Source organism: Heteronotia binoei, chromosome 4 (genome assembly GCF_032191835.1).
Source record: "Heteronotia binoei isolate CCM8104 ecotype False Entrance Well chromosome 4, APGP_CSIRO_Hbin_v1, whole genome shotgun sequence".
Classification (NCBI taxonomy): domain Eukaryota; kingdom Metazoa; phylum Chordata; class Lepidosauria; order Squamata; family Gekkonidae; genus Heteronotia; species Heteronotia binoei.
In genome coordinates, this window is record NC_083226.1 from 112,829,032 (window position 1) to 112,854,880 (window position 25,849).

The 25,849-nt window shown below is 40.7% G+C and overlaps 1 protein-coding gene across 4 annotated transcripts in view; it reads right to left on the reverse strand.

The window, feature by feature from the left end:
• Positions 1–25,849, reverse strand: part of PAM (peptidylglycine alpha-amidating monooxygenase) — a 207,482-nt gene that overhangs the window by 55,167 nt on the left and 126,466 nt on the right. For 2 of the 4 annotated variants that reach the window (XM_060235637.1, XM_060235636.1), the window contains exons 14-15: positions 15,877–16,194; positions 8,463–8,592 (exon numbers count right to left, since the gene is read on the reverse strand). In XM_060235637.1, the coding sequence (XP_060091620.1) occupies positions 8,463–8,592; positions 15,877–16,194 (448 nt within the window). The remainder of the gene's footprint in view (positions 1–8,462; positions 8,593–15,876; positions 16,195–25,849) is intronic. The other 2 variants (XM_060235639.1, XM_060235638.1) reach the window with 1 other exon arrangement.

Here is a 25,849-nt window from a genome sequence, read left to right on the forward strand (position 1 = left end):
ATGGAGATGTAATTACTTGCCCCAAGATCAAGCAATAATCTCATAGCAAAGATAGTAGCTAAATTCATGTCTCTTAAATCCACTTGAGTTTGCTTGTGAAGCTGAAAAACTGGCTGAAGTTATTTACTGTCGATTTGGAAGAGCATACATTTCTCAGGAAATGGAAGTGGGAAAGAGAGTCGATTGGCTTCACTGATTCATTTAATAATTGGTAAGTACAATGACAGTGGGGTTGCATATATACTCCAGATCCTATACTTACAGTGTGCTCTAGAACTTCATTGTTACTCAGTGTTCTCAACTTGTTAGAACATGCAGCTTTTTTTTTCATGTATTATTAAAACATTTCTACCATTTTGTGTCGTGCCTAAAGCACTCATAATTTGTTTGACTCTTCTTTGCTGTACAATAGGGATGCAATCAACCAGAAAGAATGAAGAGAGTTCTTGAGGACAATAACTGAGCACATTTATGGCTGGTAAAGAACATTTACACCCAATTAAAAATTCCTCATTAGTTTTATGATTATGTGTATATATTTAGATAAGACTGGTAGCCTATTCCTAAAGTGGGGAAAGGCATGGAGGTGGGGGGGAAGAAGAGGTTAAACTGGCTCCTTTTGATAATTAACTTTTCCACCCATACTTTTACCTTATTCTTAACAGCAACATGCATTTTCATGCAGGTATCATATTCAAAATCTTCATTAATAACTTAAACCTCACAGTGATGTTCCATGGAGGAAACAGGAGGGAGAATTTCTTACTTGCATTATTTATACTTGATGCAACTACAGAGGTTGCACTTACTCTAGCTGATAGAACTTCCAGACTGAGCTGGTCAAATTTCTTTGATGTAATTATAGTTTAATCAAATTGCCATATATAGCAATACTGCCTCATATTAAAAAAATCATTGCCTAAATGGCAAAACTCTGATCAACTTATTATTTGCATCTCACTATGGTTAAATTAGCTGTAGCAGCACTGACCAAATTTGGCATTAAAAATATGTCTGTAATCAGTAATAGCTAAATAGCTTCACAATGAGAATGCCAATCTATGTTTGTAAGAAATTACTCCAGAAATGCCTCCCTAATATATACATTAGAAACAGCAAAGCTTTGGTGGGGTAGGGCGGGATATAAATCGAAATAAATAAATAAATAAATATAACAGCAAATACTTCAAAAAAGATGTAACCAGGCATATAGTGTTGGGGAACCATGCTAAGACCACTTTTGAGCCAAAAATGCTTGCAAGTTCTCCCATCACAAAAGAATGTCTATTTAAGACTAAAGGGACCCATCCAATAAAAATGATTTAATTTGAGGAAAATCTGAACAACTGCTTAAGTAGCATATAGGAGCAGTAGTTTGTATTCTTAGCAACTAAGCAGATAGTGAAGCTTTTCAGGGTTTCCTTGATCTCCTTTTCTTTTTCTCATCCATTTGTTTTTAATCATTTGCATTCTCTCTGCCTACATGTCTGCTGCCTTCTCATTAATTTCAGATTTTAAAAAGGAAGTTTCTAGTTCAAAATTATTGAGAGCATGCAAACAACTTTTCAACCTCACTCTGCTTTCTATTAAAAAAAGGTTTTAGGTCGGGGCATTCTGGGGGTTCTGTGTCCAAAATGCTACCCTGCCTTACTCTGAGGCTACCAGTCCTTCCTACTATTCACCTCATTCATTGTTCCAATCCCTCTCTTTCTCTATGACTTCAGAAACTGCCAAAGCATTGTTTGAGAGGGTAAATGTGCTGGTCTGCAGTAGAACAGCTAGATTCAAGCCCAATAGCATCTCGGAAACCAACACCATTTTAAGGATATAAATTTTGGAGAATCAGAGCTCCTTTTCTCAGGTACCACATACCATACAACATATTTTGTCCACCAAATATGTAATTTTGGGTTGGAACAATATTAACCTAATCTTTCAAGAACTTCAGGGAACTAAACGTCTGTATCCATATGGAAGGTGCTTCTAAACATATTAACACCCATTGGAACACAAAGCAAAACCATACAAAGCCCTCAATATTTTAAGAAATTTTCATCTTCAGCCCAAGCAGACTCATCTGAATAACAGACTTCATATATTTGAATCACAGCTGTTAGTTTCCCCATACAAGTTTCAGATGCAGAAAATGAAAACAGTCTTATGCCAAATGGAAGAACCAGCTATCCCCGGACCAAAGGAGGCAAAACTACAAAATACTCGCACACGGGTCTTCTCTATTGCAGCTCCACACCTATGGAACCAGCTCCCGGAAGAAGTGCGCGCCCTGCGGAGCCTTGACCAGTTCCGCAGGGCTTGCAAGACCACCCTTTTTAGGATGGCCTTTGCCGGCTGAGCGACTGATGTTAGGTGACTTCTATCACCATATTTTATGAACAGAATTAGCACCTGAAATCTATTTGTATTTGTTTTAAATAGGAATGTTTTAAGACTAATGTGATTTTAAACCTTTGTATAATTATATGAATATGTTGTTAGCCGCCCTGAGCCCGCTTCGGCGGGGAGGGCGGGAGATAAATCAAAATTTATTATTATTATTAAATGAACTGCCAATCTAATTTCATTAATCATCAATCTATTTTCCTCAACTACACAGACAAGAGCTTGTAAACAGTCACTAAGGGAGAGAGGGAGAAACCCTCCCAAAGAAAATATAATCAGTATACTTATGGTGTACATGACTATTCTATACTGATATAAATTCCAATACCAATATTTATTACTACAAATATAAGTTCACGCATCAAGCCAAACATAATGGAAAAATAATCCACTCATATATTTTACACTTGTCCAAATTTGAGATTCACTTAGAAAAACTTTAAATAAACTTATAACATATTTACTACAATAATTTTACTACAATGTTTAATATATATATATATATATATATATATATATATATATATATATATATATATATATATATATAAGATAGAATGCCAGCAGGGGGTTGGGGGCTTTCCAGTGTTTTGCACTGAGTGTCACATGTATGACTATCTGCCCAAAGGACAGAAGTCTTGGGTGTGTGCTCGATGCAAGGAGCTCCTGGTCCTCAGGTAACGAGTTCGTACCCTTGAGGCCGAGGTGACTGCCCTGGAGAAGCAGAGACAGTCAGTTAGGCACTTGGGGAAGACTCTCGGGGGCGTATTAGATCAGCCCCGCTCTAAACGTAGCAGCCCTGTTGCTGCCAGAGAGCATGAGGGTCGAGCGGGAACAGGGTACCGTGCTGAGGATAAGGGGAATGCGCCCGCAGAAGGTACCTCTTCTTTGGTTGGTGAGCGGGAATCCTTTCGCACCAAGGAATCATCCCTGAGCAGGGGGAGAGGGGGGGGTTGGTAGTTGGTGATTCGATCCTTAGGCAAGTAGACAGCTGGGTGGCGAAACCGCGTACTGACCGTATGGTGACTTGCCTGCCTGCTGCGAAGGTAGCGGACATTACGCGTGTAGTAGATAGGCTGATAGACAGTGCTGGGGAGGAGCCTGTGGTCGTGGTGCATGTTGGCACCAACGATGTGGGGAAATGCAGTCGTGAGGTCCTGGAGGAAAAATTTAGGCTGCTAGGCAGGAGACTTAAGGCCAGGACCTCCAAGGTAGCCTTCTCAGAAGTGCTACCTGTTCCACGTGCAGGGCAGGAGAGACAGGCACAAATTAGAAGTCTCAATGTGTGGATGAGACAATGGTGTAAGGAGGAAGGGTTTAAGTTTGTTAGGCACTGGGATGCTTTCTGGAACAAGCGGGAGCTGTACAAAAGAGACGGTCTCCACTTGTCCCCGGATGGAACCAGGCTGCTGGCGCTTAAAATCAAAAAGGTGGCAGAGCAGTTTTTAAACTAAATCTTGGGGGAAAGCCAACAGGAGATGAAATGTCTCTGGTTCGGGAGGACTCGTCTCAAAGAGATGAAGGGTTGGCTGCTATTTTTCTACTGGGTAACGGACCAGAGTTGTCCACTGTGAAGGTGACAAACAGTATGGACTGTCTGCCAGAGTCTCGAGGTGGCAGGAGGAAGGTGGCGGGCCTAGCTTGCCTGGGAAATTATAGATGTTTGTATGCAAATGCTAGAAGTGTTCGAAGTAAAATTGGTGAATTGGAATGTTTAGTGTTGGGAGAAAACATAGACATTGTGGGAATTTCAGAAACTTGGTGGAATGAGGAGAATCAGTGGGACACAGGGATTCCTGGATATAAGTTATATTGGAAGGATAGGGAGGGAAGGGTTGGAGGTGGGGTGGCTCTGTATGTCAGAGAGGATATACGGTCGAGTAAGACTGAGGTCAGAGAATTAGATTCACTTTTAGAAATGCTTTGGGTTGGAATAGAGGGCCCAAAAGGAAATTTAACTATGGGAGTTTGTTATCGCCCACCAAATCAAAAGAGAGAGGACGATTATAATATGATGGAAGGCTTAAAGATAGCGGCTAAACGTAAAAACTGTGTCGTAATAGGTGATTTTAACTACCCGCAGATTGATTGGGTCAATATGTTTTCTGGTCGAGAGAAAGAGATTGAGTTTCTTGATGCTCTCAATGACTGTGCTATGGAGCAGATGGTCTCAGAACCTACCAGGGGTGGGGCGATCCTGGATTTGGTCCTAAGTAATGCCCAAGACTTGGTGAGAGATGTAAAAGTGATTGCGCCGCTTGGGAGCAGTGACCATAATGTTATTGATTTCACCGTTTGTATAAATAGGGAGTTGTCCAAAAAGACCGCCACAACCACGTTTAACTTTAAAAGGGGTAAATACACTGAGATGAGGAGGCATATGAGGAGGAAACTGAAAGGAAAGGTACATACGGTCAAAACCCTTGGGGAAGCTTGAACACTATTTAAAACTATAATCCTAGAAGCTCAGATAAAATACATACCACAAGTTAGGAAAGGCACGAACAGGCATAAGAAAAGGCCTGCATGGTTAACAAACAAAGTAATGGAAGCTGTAAAAGGTAAGAAGGACTCCTTTAAGCGGTGGAAAACCAGTCCAAGTGAGATTAGTAAAAGGGAACACAGGCTGTGGCAAATCAAATGCAAGACTGTGATCAGGCAGGCAAAAAGGGACTATGAGGAGCATATTGCAAAAAACATAAAGACCAACAATAAAAATTTCTTCAAATACATTAGAAGTAGGAAACCAGCCAGGGAGGCAGTGGGGCCCTTGGATGAACATGGGGTAAAAGGATTACTGAAGGAGGATAGGGAAATGGCTGAGAAGCTGAATGAATTTTTTTGCCTCCATCTTCACTGTGGAAGACGAGATCTTTTTGCCCGCCCCAAAACCACTAATTTTGGAAGAGGTGTTGAAAGTCCTGAGTCAGATTGAGGTGACAAAAGAGGAGGTCCTACAACTGATAGACAAATTAAAAACTAATAAGTCACTGGATCCAGATGGCATACATCCGAGAGTTCTGAAAGAACTCAAAGTTGAACTTGTGGATCTTTTGACAAAAATCTGTAATCTTTCATTGAAATCTGCCTCCGTTCCTGAGGACTGTAAGTAGCAAATGTCACCCCCATCTTTAAAAAGGGTTCCAGAGGAGATCCAGGAAATTACAGGCCAGTCAGTCTGACTTCAATACCGGGAAAGTTGGTAGAAACCATTATCAAGGACAGAATGAGTAGGCACATTGATGAACACGGGTTATTGAGGAAGACTCAGCATGGGTTCTGCAAGGGAAGATCTTGCCTCACTAACCTGTTACATTTCTTTGAGGGGGTGAACAAACATGTGGACAAAGGTGACCCGATAGATGTTGTTTACCTTGACTTCCAGAAAGCTTTTGATAAAATTCCTCATCAAAGGCTCCTTAGAAAGCTTGAGAGTCATGGAGTAAAAGGACAGGTCCTCTTGTGGATCAAAAACTGGCTGAGTAATAGGAAGCAGAGAGTGAGTATAAATGGGCAGTCTTTGCAGTGGAGGATGGTAAGCAGTGGGGTGCCGCAGGGCTCGGTACTGGGTCCCATGCTCTTTAACTTGTTCAGAAACGATTTCGAGTTGGGAGTAAGCAGTGAAGTGGCCAAGTTTGCGGATGACACTAAATTGTTCAGGGTGGTGAGAACCAGAGAGGATTGTGAGGAACTCCAAAGGGATCGGTTGAGGCTGGGTGAGTGGGCGTCAACGTGGCAGATGCGGTTCAATGTGGCCAAGTGCAAAGTAATGCACATTGGGGCCAAGAATCCCAGCTACAAATACAAGTTGATGGGGCGTGAACTGGCAGAGACTGACCAAGAGAGAGATCTTGGGGTTGTGGTAGATAACTCACTGAAAATGTCAAGACAGTGTGCATTTGCAATAAAAAAGGCCAACGCCATGCTGGGAATTATTAGGAAGGGAATTGAAAATGAATCACCCAGTATCATAATGCCCCTGTATAAATCGATGGTGCGGTCTCATTTGGAGTACTGTGTGCAGTTCTGGTCGCCGCACCTCAAAAAGGATATTATAGCATTGGAGAAAGTCCAGAAAAGGGCAACTAGAATGATTAAAGGGCTGGAGCACTTTCCCTATGATGAAAGTTTGAAACGCTTGGGACTCTTTAGCTTGGAGAAACGTCGACTGACGGGTGACATGATAGAGGTTTACAAGATAATGCATGGGATGGAGAAAGTAGAGAAAGAAGTACTTTTCTCCCTTTCTCAGAATACAAGAACTCGTGGGCATTCGATGAAATTGCTGAGCAGACAGGTTAAAACGGATAAAAGGAAGTACTTCTTCACCTAAAGGGTGATTAACATGTGGAATTCACTGCCACAGGAGGTGGTGGCGGCTACAAGCATAGCCACCTTCAAGAGGGGTTTAGATAAAAATATGGAGCACAGGTCCATTAGTGGCTATTAGCCACAGTGTGTGTGTATATATAAAATTTTTTGCCACTGTGTGACACAGAGTGTTGGACTGGATGGGCCGTTGGCCTGATCCAACATGGCTTCTTTTATGTTCTTATAATCTAGTGCAGGAAGTCTTTGAGGGGGAAAATACCATTTTCAGAAAATGGTAGATAATGGTAATTAAAAAACCACTGATCAGAAGTATATGATCTTTAAAAACAGTCAAATGAAGACTAAGAACTGAATTATACGACTATACGTTGTACTTTCGTGATAGTGGCATGATCCTGAAGTGATGGTAACAGATCTAACCCCAAATCTGCCCCTTGAAGGAAACAGTGGAGGAAGCACACATTTTAAGAGCAAAAGAGGCACATGGGTGAGTACTATATCATCACCATCATCCAGCAGTTTTTTTTATCTCTCTTCCTCCTAGCCTTTTCACTTTTTATTCAGCCATATCCCAATACCAGAAGTCAGCATGTCTGGGAACCATCAAATGATAAAGCACTACAGAAAGATCAGAAAGTAGGGAAGAGATAGGATTTAGCATTCTGGATACAAAATACATATATGAACAAGTGGGGACCTGTGAGATTTGAATCCTCTGTCCTTTGTTCCCAAGGCTACCCACTCACTGATTCCTGCTTTTCCCGTGCTCACCTACCTGCATTGCTGCTACCTTTGGGGCTTATGAGGCAGGGGTACTGTTAAGCATCTTGTTTCTTTTATGGTTTGCCTGCATTGATAGCTGTTTTTCTAATGTGTTGCACATCAAAGCCATATAACCTCTGTCTTAGTTTTCACTTGTAGCAAATGAAGGAATGTCCTTTTTTAAGATAAAACCTTCCTGGGAACACTTTCTCAGGCTTAGGTCTGAACCCAGGATGTAGCTAAACCACAATAGTAGATAACGTAGCAAGAGTGTGAATTTCACACGCTGGAGTAGAATTCCTAAGGTCTCTTTGATGTGCCCCTTAAAGCTGGTATTCTTGAGTTACAATGTATCACTTCCAATCTGGTGCCTATCTGAGCACAATGGATTATCAATAAATCAACACTTTGTTTCAAAATCAAGGACTGGTTATTTTGAGATCTAATGCTTGACAGGTACTAGTGATGGCTTCTGTTCTTTCTCCTCCTGCACCAGCCTTCAGCACTCATGCAGTCATGGAGGAAGCAGCACCAGTTCCCATTCTTCCTCCCTATCTCACATGGTTCGAAGAGGTTCACACCCCTTCCCTGTCCATTGTCTAGGAGTGCTGCAACTGACTCATCCCCCTGGCTCTTTTTTTTCTTTCTCATCCCATCTTGCCCCCAGTGTTACAATTAAATCCTGAAAATAACCATGTAAGGTATCTAATGACATACAAGTAATTACATTACTCTTCATCCTGAAAACTGGGGCTCAATAACAAACCTAACCTGTCCAATACAAAACAATTTCCATGCATCTTCTATTCTTTATGACCAATGGGACAGTTCCACCTGCTTGTAATTTAAAATATTCTTTAGGAAATTCAGCAATTGTGGGGGAGCAATGGTAGGGACATGTGAAAGTAACGAAGAACAGAACAGATACATCCTTTCAATGTTTTTCTTAGTTTAGAAGGTTTGCTTACTTTCCATCCCATACGTGATCACCCCTGTGGAAAACTACCAAGTTACTATTAGGATCCAAGGCCAGCCCAGAAACCTGGCCCACTTTGAGGTTTATTCCAGGCCAGTCAGCAACTTCTTCTATGGTTAAGTCTGAAAGATAAAATATGGAAAAAAAATTGTATACACATTTTATGTTAATAGATAATCACATCATATAGGTCATTTGGAAGAACTCATGTATTTGAAAGCAACACAGAATACTAGATACGGAAGGAACCCCCAGGGTCATCTAGTCCAACCCCCTGCACAATGCAGGAAATTCACAAATATCTCCCCCTAAAATCGCAGGACCAGCATTGCTCAGATGGCTATCTAGCCCCTGTTTAAAACCTCTAAGGAGAGTCCACCACCTCCCAGTTATAGTAACAAATAGTAACAATATAGTAACAATAGTAAAGTTACTAAAAATTTTATTTTTAAAAGATCAAAACTGTACTTTATGAGTAGCAGTGTTTTTCAGAACCATGAAAAGAAATGCTGCCATTTCATTTAGAAGTCTAAATAAGCTTAGTTGTCCCAACATGAGAGAGTTTTGTTAAAAGGTCTTTGATATGGTAATATCTTTGGTAGTAGCATTTCTGGCTTTCATACTGTTATGAATCATCTTAAATTATTGTATATAGATATTTAACATTATATTCGAACAGCCCAATTCCAAGCATGTTTACTCAGAAAAATTCACTAGGATGCAATTCCAGGCTTGCATAGTTAGGATTGCAGGCCTAGTTGTCTGAAATGAAGGCTTTAATTCAAGACAAAAGTAAGAAAGTCAAAATCTGTATTCTGGAAAGTGGATGTTACTTTGAGGAGAACCTTTATTATAAATACCAGGAACACACATTTTATTCTAATTGCATACATGTATAGACAAATAATTCTGTTTTAGGGAGTTTAACCCCTTCTGAAACCGGGACATGGTGGTAGTCAACTAATTTTCCTGAAAAGTTTCCTTTCTGTCTACATTGCCCTGATCCACTGAGTTAATTATCTGCAGAATGGCTATGTTGACTATTAGATATATTGATAATTCTTGTATCTTTCAGAAGAAATACAATGTAGTTGCAAAGATACATTTATTGTTTAATTTTGTCTACAATTAATATGTAGTCTTTACAACAGTAACACACTATTGAAGAATTCCGTGTTTTCAATTTTATAATTTTTCACTCAAAATCCAAATATGCCAACTATCCCATTGTATCCTATTGTAATTAATGGGACTGTTTGTGACCAAACACACTTTCTTTTCCTTACTATTTTCATCTTCTTATTTTCATCCTCTCAGATTAGAATTGCCCACTTCCAGGCAGGACTTGGAGATCTCCTGGAATTACAACTGATCTCCAGATGACAGAGATTAGTTTCCCTGGGGAAAATGGCTGCTTTGGAGGGTGGACTCTATAGCATTAAACCATTGGAGGGTGGACTCTATAGCATTATACCCTGATAAGGTCTTTCCACTCCACAAATCCTGCCTTCCCCAAGCTTCACCACCAAATCTTCTGGAATTTCCAAATCTGGAATTGGCAACCCTATTTAAGATGGCAAAAAAAAAAAAAGTTATCTGTGCAAAGAGGGTGCAGAGGTTTGCAGCTCACTCTCTCTAGGGGTGGGTATATTCACAATTTTGCTTTTGAAAATGAAGGCATGTATATTTTTAAATTCCATAATTATGCAAATAATACAATATTTATATATTTAGCTAGAAATCATTTATCATATATTGTTAAAGCAGTAAAATAAGTTGAGGTTTGATTTTTAAAAAGTACTGCATATACACCAATTTCCCCCCAATATTGATTTTCCCCAGATTTATTTTTTTTGCAACCAAATAAAATAAAAACAAGGCCTATTGTGGTATTGTGTGGAAATTGGGGTGGGGTTTGAGGAGAGGCACTAGATGATATGCTGAAAATTGACATGCTGCTTGCACAACATTCAGTAACATCTTCTACTCAAGAGATTTCTTTCATTAGGATTTCACTCAAGAGATTTCTTTCATTAGGATTTTTCAGTCAAACTAAACTTAAGGCAGTGTTGTGTGTCCTTCACTATTACTTGCATATTTAAATCAGAAAGCCACTATTTCCTCTAAAAGAACAAATCTAGCTTTCAGTTTCTAGCAATATTTATCATGTGTTTTTGTGATCTTGCTTGTTGGTATAAGGAAGGACTTCTAGCATCCTAACAGGACTAAAGTCCTATTGGTTATGTTATTACTAGCCATAATTCATTTAAAATAAAATGCTCAAACTCCACAGATACATTACTACATTTTATTATAAGTCAATAGCTTGGTGGTTATATTTAAAACAGCATACTTTAAAACCAGGGTGAACAGGTGTCACAAGTGGAAGACCAGGGAGGGTCTCTCTACTGGCTGCCACCACTCTGGTAAGGATCCATCTGGGATAGAGTTGCCAGATCTGACAAACACAAATGAACTCCAAAGGGAGTTCTGGCAATCACATTTAAAGAGACTGCACACCTTTTAAATACCTTCCCTCCATTTGGAAATAATGAAGAACAGGGGCATCTTCTTATGGGGTTCATAGAATTGGTCCAGTGTACCCTCTAAGATGATTTAGTACGAGCTAGCTCACAGATTTTTAGCTTCCAGCTCACACCTTTTTGTCTTAGCTCAGGAAAAATGGCTCCAGAGCACAATAATTTATGCAGTAGCTCACAACTTTAATGCCAGCAACTCACAACGTAGAATTTTGCTCACAAGACTCTGCAACTTAGAGGAAACACTGAACTGGACCCCTGGTTCTGTCTGAAATTGGGGTGGGGTTTGAGGAGAGGCACTAGATGATATGCTGAAAATTTGGTACCTCTACCTCAAAAAACAGTCCCCCTTGAGCTCCAGATACCCACAGATTTATTCTCCATTACACTCTATGGGAATCAATCTCCATAGATAATGGAGTGCAAGCAGACATTCCCCCCCTCCCCTTCTTTCTGATTACCCTAAAGCAGGGGGAAGACTTTTAAACTGGGATATTCCCTGCACCCAACTGGGGACTGGCAACTCTAGTCTTGGAGGGCCCAGAGCACCTACCCCTTCTCTGCAAGCACTTATCTGTGACTCAGGCAGTATAACAACAATACTTTTATTATAAGTGCTTAGCTCAAGAACAAGTGGTTTTAATTATTAGTGCAATAGTGAAATTAAAATACAAAACTAGTAAAGGTGGTGCAAAGAAAATAAAAGCCCTGATGTGACTAGTTACACATTCCCTTCTTCTGCTTTCAACTCACTCACTCTTCCCTGGATGAGGGAACCCTCCAGGTGCAGCCTTTCTCCAGACCAGCCTTTCTAGAGAAAACAACCCTCCCTCTCTAGCTGGGCCTTTTATTCTTTCCTCTCAGGTTCCACTCCTCCATTCTTCACTGGGCTGGTTTTCCTTCTAAAACTTCTACCCAATCATTCCTTCTAAAACCACCCAATCAAAGGGACATAATGGATCCTGGGAACTGTAGGCCTTGTAGGTACTCTGATACAGGCTTCCCTGGAGCCTGTAGGCCTCACTAGGACTAGGATCATGACAACAGGAAATATTATCAACTTTGGCAACAAATATCTTTAAAAGAAACTGAGAACCAATACACAATTTTGGAGCAAACATCCGGGCTAGGGTTGCCAAATCCAATTCAAGAAATATCTGGGGACTTTGGGGGTGGAGCCAGGAGACATTAGGGGTGGAGCCAAGATCAAGGCTTTGACAAGCATAATTGAACTCCAAAGGGAGTTCTGGCCATCACATTTAAAGGGACAGCACACCTATTCAATTCCTTCCTTCCATAGGAAATAATGAAGGATAGGGTAACCTTCTTTTGGGGCTCATAGAATTGGACCCCCTGGTCCAATCTTTATGAAACTTGGGGGGTATTTGGGGGAGAGGCACTAGATGCTATGCTGAAAATTTGGTGCCTCTACCTCAAAAAACAGCCTCCCACCCCCCCCACATCTCCAGGAATTCCACTCGCCCAGCTGGCAACCCCCTCCCCCCAAGAGGGAATATTCTCCTCCGAGCCCTTCCCTCCCCCCCCCAACTGTAGAAATCTTCGTCGTGTCCCACAGGCCAGCCAGTGAGGGCATGCAGGCAGTTCCCTAGAACTACAATGAATTCCCAAAGTCCAGAATCCCGGAGGGGGGGGGCTTAGGTCCGGTCGAGGTCTTTTGTTCTCCACCCATTCCCCCCACTTTCCAGATTTTTGGCGCGGGGGGAGAAGGCTCCAAATCGGGGGTCCCCAGCCCAGGCGGGGGATTTGGGAAGCCTAATCTGGGCCAAAGAAAGAGAAGGAGATTGGGTTTATGCCCTGCCCTTCACTACCCAAAAGAGTCTAAGAGCAGCTTACAATCTCCTTTCCCTTTCCTTCCCACACAGGCACCCTGCGAGGCAGATGGGGCTGAGAGCTCTGACAGAAACTGCTCTTTCCATCTGAGAGAGTTATGACTGACCCAAGATCACTCCAGCAGTTGCATGTGGAGTAGCGGAAAAACAAACATGGTTCTCCCAGGTAAGAGTTCATGCACTTAACCACTACACCAAACTGGCTCTCACTTAACCACTACACAAAACTGCCACACATCCAGTTCTGACTTTTTACACCAAAAACTATCAAGGTCTCTGCATTAGAAACAAACCCAACAAACCCAATAGCAACAAACCCAATTCTATAAGTATCACAATATCTGCAAATCAAGCAACAGCTAACAGCTATAATAGGCAGTTTTCATAAGCAGTGAAGTTACTTAGTGAATTTGGGTTGAAATCTTTTCAAACAAAGAGCCAGTGCAGACAAGAGGCTCCATTCTGAGATGGCACTAAAACATGGCTAAGGAAGCATGATGTCTGAATTGACAGTTTTGCAATTGGCTTGCAAACTAAATGCCTATCAGAAACCAAGCTTTGAAGTGGGTTTAAATCACCTTCACCTCCACCACATGCTGCTATCTGTTCAGAATCTGAAGCAGCACCCCAGTATATCACTGCATCTCAACCTTTCAACCAGTACCTCTATCACTGCATCCCAACCCTTCAAGGCAGTGTACAGGATTCCTCTTCTCCGTTCAGTGGCACCCAGTTGCAGAAGCTGGAAGTTTTTGAGTAAACTGCCAATGGTTATAAAAATTACTCTAGCTCCAAAGGCTGCTGCACAACAAAGAAGGGAATGACTTGTGCTGGGAAAATAGGAAATGGAAGCTGACAAACAGCTAAACCATGATTTGGTTTTATATTAAACTGTGAAATTCAAGTTGGAGCTTTGTTGTGTCTTCTTATTACAAGCTCAGCTTCCAGTAGGTTTCATGGAGGCTTCATAAATCCTGAATGGTGTCTGGTGGTAGTTTTGCAGTGGATGCAAATAATAAACCGAAGTTTAATCCTGACAAGATAAAATTGCTACTGGTGGGTGCAAAATGTGAATGAGGATTCAAGGTGTCAACCATTTTGGATTAGATTGTACTCCTCTTGTTCCTCTTGAAGGAACAAGTCTATAATCTGGAACCAATTCTGCATTTAGCACTTGCCTCCCTTCTGAGCAGGACTCCTCGCAGCAGCTCTTTCCTGGATTCTGCATTGGTATATCTGGAGCGGGGTGCTTGTTCCCTACCCTGCACAAACTCAAGAGCTGAGAACAATACTGGGACAAAGGCTAATGTGGAATCAGTTGGGGAGTGCTCTTTGATTCAGATAATAAGCAGGATACTGCTGAATAAACAGGTGGTTATTCTGGCCAGGAATTCCTTTAACCAGTTTCAACTGCCAGCTGTGAACTTCCCTGGGCAGAAAAAATCTGGCTACTCTGGTGCATTACATCTAGATATAATGACAAATTATATCATTATATGGTTATGTCTAGATATAAATTTTGTAAATACATAAAATTTTCTGGAGTTACGTAATGACCTACTTATTGGTTCAGGTAGAAGATGGGAAATATGGTTTTAAATATTTATGAAATTCTAGGTTTTAACCTGTTGTGACTGTAAGCTATTTTGAGTCCACAATGTATGCAGAGAAATGAGATAAAAACGCTGTAAAGAAATAAATATTCCAGAATGTCTAAGATTTGATGTTATCTCTGGGTTTTATCTGTTTTAGTTTTGAGTGCTGCTGAATATTGAGTTTTATTTGTTTTAATCTCATGAGCAGTCTTGCGAGTATTTACAGAATGCTGCCATAGAAGTTGTCTGCACAGGCTAACTATCAAGTATGTTTAGAAGTTCAATTCACAGCACAAAACATGATTTGGCGTTACATCCAAATCAAGCAATATTTGGAGCAGAATTGCCCAAACAAAGTGGTCCTCTCATATGAACAATTATAACCTCAAATGAAGGAACTAGTGTGGGATGTGACTCCTCTCCTGATAGGGACAATGCAAGGTTTCAAGTTGGAAAGGAAGGATGAAATCACACCAGCTGCTACACATACATGACCACATGAACACTGTGTCAACCCAATGGTCTATTGAGGTCAGAGTAGGCAAAAATGACCTCAGCTGGCCACTGGCAGTGGTTCTCCAAGGTCTCAGGTACAGACTCTCACATCACCTATTAACCTGATCCTTTTAAATGTTAAAGCTAGGGAAATTTCTGTTCACAAAGCTCAAGTTTTACCACTGAGTCATGGTCCCATTCCTCATGCAAGTATCATGGACAATGGTTTGTAAAGTTATCCCAGCTCCAACAAGGTATGTATCAGCTTTGTCTCCATAAAGCAATTCAGAGACAAGTATAATGCTTCCACATTTATACAACACTGAAATAAAAAATAAAACAAAAAGATATAATATACATAAAATATTTTAGTACTTGACAGACATTCAGCTGACAAAATACAGACGGTGTCACTGCCTTCCTAAGAGGAAGTGAAATAAAGCCAGCCGCAGAAACAAATAGAAAGTCAGACAAGAAACTGAATCCACAGCACCGCATTTTGAATACTTTGTTAGCAAAAGTTAACCATTTTCTCCAGTTCAAATTCTTCTTATTAAAATGCCACACTAAACTACCACTATTAGCCTTTCACCAATCAGTAATTTAATGCCCAGAATACTGCAGAAGACCATTATTTATATGCTCAAATCAATTTAAAACAAAGATATAGAGCAGACAATTACATACACAAGAAACAAAACATACTGACCATTCATCAAAGCTGAGAATGACAACAGAAGTACTGCTTTGGTCATTGCTCACTCAAATTGAACAAAATGAATTTTTCATCAGCACATCTGGTATAAGAGAAAAGTGATGTACTGTGTTCTTTCTTAAAAGAACAACTCATAGTCCCTTCCAACTCTGCTGAAGTGGAATAGAGTTTATATTATAAATACTGTAAAAGAGAAACAACCCCAACCCACCTCCTGTACGTTCTTTTTCCCAGTTCCCTCCACCATGTTTTGGTTGGTGCAAAGCAAGATGCCTGTTCTCTGGCGGCCTCAAGGTGGATTCTAATCTGTGAAATTTGTGAATTCTGTCTCTGACAAGAATTGCATTGGCCCTTTCATCATTATTGGAAATCTCTCTGGTATCAGGCCAGCCAAGATCCTTCTTCTGGACTACATTAGCAATCTCAGCTACAAGATCTGATTCTGCCTTTTCTGTAGGGTTATACTTGTGCACATGAACAACATCTTCCCTTTCTCCTAGCAGCTTGGAAATGAGTGAATAGAAATCACCTGTATAGACAAAAAGAAAGAAAACAGACAAGAGAAAGAAAGGCAAGAGAAGTCAGACAGATTGCAAAGTTTTGTTGTGAAGACAAAGAATAGAAAGTGATTCCGAGACGTTGATTTGACTCAAAATTATCTGCTGTTCATCTGTTCCCCCTCCCCCCCCCCCCCAAAAAAAAAAACAATGAAAACTGTTGGGATGGATTGGAAAAATCTATAATTTTCTTCATTTACACAACAATGCTTAATTTGGCATTACCTTTCATAATAAAAACAATTAAGACCCTCACCTCTGAAAGAAGTCCATGGGCTCAAAATCATAATCGCTAAGAGAAATGTTGCAATTATTTCACTGGAAAACTGATGGACTTACCTACGTGACCTTTCCTTCCAACAGCAGCATTAATTCCAAAGTATGAGGTGATATCTCCTTCATTGAAAGGAATCAGAACCTCAAAATAAAACTAGTTCCAAACAAAACCTATTCACTTTTTCAGCAGAAGCCATGCAACTTATAACATATGCCTTGGTCAATGTCATTTATAGGTGCAATTGTATAAAATTAATGGTGCTTTTGTGTTCCTCTAAATTTTGTGGCACTGTATTTATGTCTCACTCTTGTTTTTTTAGAAATATATTTCTATGTTGAACTTTCAGCCAAAATACCCCACACGATGGTTGATGTTCAGGGAGGATACCATAGAATGGAAAAACTGTTCACTGGCTTGAATATTTTTCTTCTACCTCAGATGTTTGATCCCTGAAACCTGGACCTCCTTGTTTAGATTTTATTCCACTCCTCATCTTCTGGCACCTGTATGTATATTATCCATCAAATTCTAAGTCTGGCACTGAAATTACTAGTTATAGTTTACTATCAGCCAGCAAACCTGAATGAGAAATCATGATTTGCAATAACTATGGTTTATTGTGAAGTCCAAATCACCATTAGTCTGCTTCCAGGGGCTGCCATACCATGGAGGCTGGAATTAATTTATGAAGCTGAGAGCATGGAAAATTAGACAGGCAGCTGTGAACCATATGGATTGTCTGTTTACATCTGGAAGTGAAAATCATGTTTTGTGTTTTAAACTCATTTGCACCAGCCATGGTTTGGCACAGTGTCTGAACAGAACTTGCAGTTCTTCAGTGGGGGTGCCACAAGCTGACTAGCCTTGCTAGTTCATCTCTTTCAACAGGAGCACTTCCTGTCTGCTACTGCATTTCAGTTACTGCCAACAACATGCAGCTTTCATTGATAGAACAGTGTGAAGCCCAAATGGAATGAATCAAAGAAATCTCCTCTTTTGCTGTGCAGCACTTTCCTGTTATTTACAACAAAACCCACCAGTCTGGAATGGAAGAGAGAAGCTCCCAAACTCCCTTGCAGAAGAGGTACATTCTTTTGCTTATACTGTGCAGCAGTTCCCTGGTATTTACTACAAAACCCACCAGTCTGAAATGGAAGAGAGAGGCTCCCAAACTTCCTTGCAGAAGAGGCACATTTAGCACCCATATGGACCCTCTGGCAGTGTTTGACGATGTATTGAAATGCTTTCAAGGATACTATCACCTCAATCTTAAACTACTTTTATTGTTGTCCAATTGACTGCAAATGAGTTGTGCATTTATTTTCAATCATAAGGTGCCTTAAGCATTTACTAATGGAAAGACGATCGAGAAATATGCAAACACAAATACATGTTACTACACGATTTTCTCCGTTTCATCACTGTAATTGTAAAAAAAAATTCAGTAGAAGCCTCTTTCCTTCATTTTGCCTCATTCAAAGAAGGTACATATTTCTTTTTATTTAGAGATCATACCACTCTTGTGTGGGCATTTTAAATTATTAGTTCTGGACTGCTATTTTGAAATCTTAGGCAGTCTTGCTCTGTGATAATCTCTTAAGAGAACTACATGCATAAAACCTTCCTGCTCCTCTGCAAGGGCAGCATATAAAATCTCATCCAAAGATAGATCAAACGACTTCTAGAATGATGAGAAAGTGACTTTAAAAATTACAGGAAATAGAGGTGATTTTACTTAAGTAGTAATACAGAATCAGATTGAGTCTTACTAATAAAGAAAGAGAAAGACAGGTTGCTTACCTGTAACTGTAGACTTTTGAGTGGTCATCTGTGCATTCACACTCATGGGATAGAGCGCCTGCGCCGATCGCCGAATCGGTATCTGAAAAGCCCAGCATTTTTCCGCACTCGGCGCCAATGGGCATGCGCAGGCATCCCAGTACGCATGCTCACCGGCGCCAGCGCGGGGATCCTGCCAGTTCCTCCCTGACCGCTGGAAGCTCCTACTGGAGGAAGACCGTCAGCAGTGGGGAAGGAGGGCGGGTAGTGTGAATGCACAGATGACCACTCGAAGATCTACAGTTACAGGTAAGCAACCTGTCTATCTTCTTCGTGGTCTCTGTGCTTCACACTCATGGGAGACTAGCAAGCAAGACATACCTGGAGGTGGGAAGACGGTCAACCGGAAGAAACAGCTTGCAACACTGCAGTTCCCAACCGAGTCCTCTGCTGAGCATGCACATCTAGCACGTAGTGCTTCATGAAGGCATGTGGAGAAGACCAGGTGGCAGCCTTGCAGACATCATAAGGGACACGCCTCTCAGGAATGCCACCGACGTGGCCATCGCTCTTGTGGAGTGTCCACGAATAGGTCCAGGTAACGGCTTCTTTGCCAACAAATAACAAAGTTTAATCGTCTCAGTGAGCCATTTTGAGAGCCTCTGAGACGAAATCCTGGAACCTAGCTTGGGAGCAGCATACGAAACAAAAAGCTGCTTGTCCTTGCGAAAATTCTTTGAATGGTTCAAATAAAAAAGCAAAGCACGCTTAACGTCCAAAGCATGCAACCTACGTTCCTCGTCTGAGGAAGGGGTAGGGTAAAAAGTGGGCAACCAAACTTCTAAATTGAGGTGGAACTGAGAGACCACCTTCGGAAGAAAACTAATGTCCGGAGCCAGAGAAACCCCAGCCTCTCGAAAAACAAGATAAGGATAATCACAACGCATTGCCGACACGTCCACCATGTGCTTTGCTACAGCCAATTGTTGCTTGGCCACAGCAAAGCCTTCTTTCTGCAGCTTCCTAGCAGCAGCCTTTTTGTCCTCGCTCAGAGAAGAAAGGAGAAGGGTGAGTTGTTCCCATGTGGAGTACTGGTATCTAGCCATGCAAGCCGCATAATTAGATACCTTTACTCCTAGGGCCCCTGCGGAGTAGACCTTTCTTCCCATATTGTCCAGCTTTTTCCCCTCCTTGTCAGGTGGGGATGAGTGGACCTTTCGTACCTTGGAGGAAGAAGAGACAACCACTGAGTTCGGTTTCAGATGGGTGAAAAGGAATTCAGCCCCCGTCTCCTGGACCCTGTACATGTGGCCCAGCCTTCTGGATGACACCAGAGTCGAAGATGGTTTCTTCCAGGGCCCCTTGACTGCCTGCAGAATCACTTTGGTGACCGGCAAAGCGACTGCTGTGGATGTGTCCCTTTGCATAATGTCAAAGACATTATCATCCACGACAGGTTGTGGTTGTGTCACAGGCAGGGAGAGGGAGGTTGCCATCCTCTTCACCAGGTCGCCATAGGACTTCAGATCCTCTGATGGCGAAATAGGAAGATCTTCGGCCGTTTGGGAACCTGGCGAAGGCTCCAAAGATTGGCGAGCGGATTGATGTCCATGGTCGCCGACGAGTCTCAGCCGCTGGGGTGGTGCGCCTTTCCAGAGAGATCGATACCGATGGCCTTTGGGAATGGTGCGACAGCCTCGACATGCAGGATGGCTCTGACTGTTGATCCCACTCCGCAAACTCCCTCGGTGGATACCACTGGTAAGGAGGGTAAGGATATGGATAGGTGAGCGGCCACTGACGCTGCTCCCACGATGGTAGCAGTGGGAAATGGCGTGGTGCCATGGAGGGCTCTAGCTCCCATCTGCCTCTGGGTTCCATCAGGGCCGAAGCCTCTACTTCCGAGATCGAACCGCTCCCACTGCAACGCCGCGACCCGGATGACGAGGATCACTGGGTGAGGTCGATTTCCTGCTCAGACATCGAGAGACGGGGCTGTTGAGTACTGCCTCTCGATGCCGATGGGCTGTGGCACGGGGACACCAGGATCTTCCTCTGCGGAGCAGTCAGTGCCGAAACGTCGTGCAAGGGCGATGGAATGCGGGACCTCTTCCGCTTCTCCTTGACCTTGCCCTTCTTCGGCGCGGATGCTTGGGTACCCGAGTCATCCCGACGCTTCTTGGCGGGCGTGTCCACTGATTTTTCATGGGATCATTTTGTGGAGGAGCCGCGCTTGATCGGCATTTCGGTCACGATCGGGGTCACATCGGCCGATGTGAGCGTCGGGGCTGGAGTGTCTGCCATGGTCGATGCCGACAGGCCCAATGCCGATTTCTGAGGGCGGAGTGCCGATTCGGTTAGAGCAGCTGAAAGCCGTGCCGCCCGGTTCTTCCTTGTTTGCTTGGAGAAGCGGAAGCAATGTGGGCAGGACTCCACATGGTGCGCTTCACCCAAGCAGAGAAGACACAGAGAGTGGCCGTCTGGGGGGACAATCTTCTTCCCACACGAGCGGTAGCGTTTGAAAACCCCCCAGCGACTTTCCATAGATGCCAGTTGCCAAAAAACCCACTCAGAGTTCTCTGAGGGTAAAAAAACTTGGGGGGGGGGGAAACAAACAGGGGAAAAGGCCCCGGAGGGCAGTCCGAAAGACACACACACAAACTTTTTTTTTTAACCTATGTAAACTAACTAACTATCTAACTATCTATACTAAGAAAAAAACAACAAACGGGCTATTTACAACGATAAAGGCAAAAAGACCAATATCTCACCGACCGGGGACACGAAAGGCAAACCTCTCCGCGCAGCGGTCAGAAAGGAACTGGCGGGATCCCCGCACTGGTGCCGGTGAGCATGCGTACTGGGACGCCTGCGCATGCCCATTGGCGCCGAGCACAGAAAAATCCCAGGCTTTTCAGATACCGATTCGGGGATCGGCACAGGCGCTCTATCCCATGAGTGTGAAGCACAGAGACCACGAAGAAGATATACATGGTGCTTCATATACTTCTAAGATGAATATAGGTAACAGATTCTTAAATATTTGTTTAGAAGGATGTTGATTTCACATTTTTTAAGAAGAAACTTAGGGTCCGCAAAAGTCAGTGCAAGAATTACATACTGAATCCATGAAGTTTGTATATATTTTTCAGGGTTTGTAAAAAAATAAAACTTTATATCCCTACCCACCACTAGCTGTCTAATCTCCTGAACCTGCTGCACGGTGGAATTTTTACACAAGCAGTTACACTACATGATATATTGAAGTACAAAATAAACAGCTTGTGATGTTGGTCTAGAAAAGGCTTAATGGTAAATCCTAGCTCTCCCATGAAACAGTTTTATAGCTGTGGCTAATTCAAATGTAGTTCTCCATCATTAAATGGGAAACAACAGGCACCTGCATCATGCTGGTGACTGAGAATGAATAAGACATTAAATGTCATTCTAGACATTGGGCTGGACTCAGCAATGTGCAAGTAAAAAGACAAATGTATTTAGCACAGGTCTGCTTATGAAAATATTAGTGCAATGACTAAAGGAACACACAGCATTTTAATATAATTTTAATGAAATAATAACATATATGAACCAAAGGAATATACAACAGATAGTTCACATTTTTTCATTTAATCAGGATTTTAAACTGTACCTTGTGTTATGCAGAAAAAAATAATGAGGAAAAGGGTTTTTACTTAGCAGTGAGGAATAATTTTAGCATTTCTACAAGGACTGCCTGTGCATGTGGAAATCTTCCAAAGGACTGAACTCACTGTAAGGGCAACAGCCACAGAAGGAGGAAAAAGAAGCTGAGAATTAAAGAGCTGTCCTACTCACAAGGGAGAAAAGCAAGCTTATAAAGGTTCTGGACAAAGGTTCTGAGCCACCTCGGTGGGAAGGGCGGGATATAAATCGAAATATAAATAAATAAATATAAATAAATAAATAAAAGAGATAAAGATTTAATTGTTACTATATAGTTTAGATCAAACTATTTTCCAGTATGTGTCTTCACTAGTTGTGTATGATGGAACAATGCACTGCTATGCAGAGATCTGAATGCTTCTTTTAAAAGGGCACCTTAATGATAAACAGTGCTAGTTCATGCTCCCAAAGTGGTTTTAATTCTTCCTGTACTTACATTTGTATTAGCTGGAATTACTGCAGTTGAAGTCCATGGGGGGGTGGTAACTGATGTAAGTCATAATTTAAATCTACCTATTGAAATGAATTACAAAAAATCCTACTCATTCTTAAGGGTTTTTTGTTTCTTTCTTGACCACGAAAACTAAAGAGCCGGTTTCCATAGAAACATATTAGAGGTACATGTACCAAGTAATGGTTTGTTATTAAACTAGGCAGCAATGCAGTTCCTCTTGGAGATGTTTTTATAAGACAAGTGAACTTCTTTTTTTTTAAACAATTTATTATAATGTAATATATTGTAATGGTATGTTATCATTTGTCATTAAATGTTTTACACATATATCACATTTTCTCCACCCCACCCCCCCTTTTGGTGACCCACAGCAGTGCATACCCCCTTAACAAACATCTCCATATTACTATTTAATTTAGTTTGTTATAAGGTAATAAACTCTATTATAGAATCTTTCTCCAAAAAGCCCAAAGGTTATTATAATCCATCTTCATGGTAGTTCTTCTTAGTCATTAGCAAGTAAACAAAAAAGTTATAATCCAATAATCCTATTTTTTAAACTGTAATCCATATATAGTTTCTTTAAAGATTAACCATTGTCAAAGATCACCAAATTTAACGTTCCATTGTTTTTCAATATATTTTTTAAACTTTCCCCACTCGTTTTTAAACTTCTCTAGATCTTGTTCTTTTAAGATTCTTGTAAGTTTGTCCATTTCACTCCAATGCATGACTTTCAAAGTCCATTCCCAAATTTCTGGTATTTTGTCTTGTTTCCACATTTGCGTGGAATGTCCGTGCAGCTGAAAGCATTTACCAAATTATTGTTCTATCTTGCTTTTGAAATTTTTCCATTTGTAATCCCAACAAAAAGCTATCTGGTGCCTTTTTGATATTATATCCCAAAACTTTTGAAATCTCTTGCTGAATCATTTGCCAAAATTGTTTCACCACATATGGTAGAAAGATCCTTCATGGCATTTCCATTTCCAACATCTATCCGACACCTGATAGTTCATTTTTGCCAATTTCTTAGGTGTCATGTACCACCTATATAACATTTTAAAGCCATTTTCTTTTATGTTATAACATGTAGATATTTTCATAGAGTTCTTCCATAAGTATTCTCATGACTCCATCTGTATTTCCTTATTTATATTTATCGCCCATTTTATCAATTGTGACTTCATCTACTTCATCTTCTGTAGACCATTTCAATAATAGTTTATATGTCTTTGCGATCAGCTTTTCATTTTCTCCAAACAGCATTCTCTCCAGTTCTGTTTGTTCTTGTCTTATTCCATAATTCTTGATGTCCTGTTCAAGCAAACTCTTTATTTGTTGCAATTGAAACCAATTATATTTATATTGTATTTCTTCAGCTGATTTTAATTCCACCTTTCTTCCTTGATTTTTTAAAAGTTCTTTATATGTTAACCACTTCTCTTCTTTAATATCTGAATACAATTTTATTACTTCTGTTGGTATGATCCAAAGCAGTTTCCTCTCATCACCATATCTTTTATATTTTGACCAGGTATTTAACAGATCACTTCTGATATAGTGATGTGAGAAGAAACCGTTCATCTTATTTTTCCCATAGCACATGTAAGCATGCCATCCAAAAACATTTCCATGTCCTTCTAATGCTAATAACTTTCTGTTTGATAATGTCATCCATTCCTTAATCCACACCAGGCACACTGCATCATGATACAGCTTTAAATTAGGCAGTTGAAATCCGCCTCTTTCGCATCCATCAGAATTTTCATTTTGATTCTTGGTTTTTTCCCGGCCCATATGAATTCTGAAAGTTTCCTTTGCCATCTATTAAATTGTTTATTGTCTTTCACTATTGGAATTGTTTGAAACATGAACATAATTCTCAGTAAGACGTTCATCTTAATTGCAGAAATTCTGCCCAGCATAGACAGATTCAATTTTTCCATTTTGTAAGACAAGTGAATTTCAATCCAAATCAGTAAAGCAAAATAAATGCATTTCAGACACTGAATAATTCTGTCAAGTCCCCATGTTAAATAATTACAATTATTACCAGGTGATGCTACCAAATTCAGAATAATGTATTAGCAAGACTAAGAGGGGATCATTATGCCAACTAACCTTCAGAGAGTTCCTACTGTAATCTACAGAAATTGCTTCACAGGAAAAGATTTGTAGTCAAAATCAATAATGATAAGATTAAACCAAGTAATCTTGCATGCTATAGCTCTGTTTTAAAGTACTGGGTGGGGGCTTATTTGGATTGCTCTGTCACTGGACAACCCAATCTCTCAGCCTTGACTCCCCAACTGAAAACACTCCTGTCCACCAGGAGTATTGTTGAGAATAAATGCTTGGATACAGTTGCATCTCTATTATTTGACTTGCAGTAAGGTTCATCTGGAAATCCAATAAAGCAGAAGGCTGGAGACAATAATCAAAAGCATTTATTCTAAACCCCTAAATGCAATAAATATATTTTCCATGAATCATCTGAAAAGCAAAGTTAATAATACTGGGTTAAAATCTAACCTGCAAAATTTTTAATTGATTATGATATATTCTTTAACAATGATGCCATTAAACAGAGATAAAAAGGCACTTAAAGACAAAGTGTAAGGGGTTTAAATACAAAAGCAGACCTAAAGGCTTATCACCTTCCCATTGATTTCCCATTACTATGAGACTGCCTGGTGTATTCAAAGGATAATGTGGGACAGTTGCAAAACAATCAAACACATACTGCAATCTTCACATTATAAATCACCACAATATAAACCGTGGCATTACATCAGAATAGAAAGCCTGTATAGGTTTTTCCATTCTGACGTGTTTCTTTCAAAGGAATTATTCCACAACAGACATTTGGATCAACTGTTAAAGTGAACCAATTTCACTATCAGTACAGGAGAACTGTTTATTATGTACATGCAACCCTTAACCCGTCAAGCCAGCAATTTTGTATTGATCAAACATGACCATATTTTAAGGTCTCTTTTGGCCATCTGTACAATCTTGGAAGTTTTTTTAAAAAAACCTATTATCATCAACAGCAACTAGATCTAATGGTTCCTTTCTACTAAGTGAGGAGTCTACTAAGTGAGGAGTGACGAAAATAAAGACATCTTTCATGAATGGAAAGCTCTCACTTAGAGGGAATAAAACTATTGAATTCATCCTTGTAATTGTATCCAGCTCTTTTCAAAAAGGTTGGAACAACCTGTGTAAGGCTGCTAGGAACCTCCCATCCAGGCACTAATTCATACCTGCTTCACTTGAATGCTAGAGCATTAGATGTTCCACTATCAAAATCCCAATGTGTTTTTGTGAGAATGTATTCGGACTAAAGAAATCTGTACTGGCAACACTGTCCTAAAGGATTTAATGAAGCTCCAGAGCAAATTTAAAA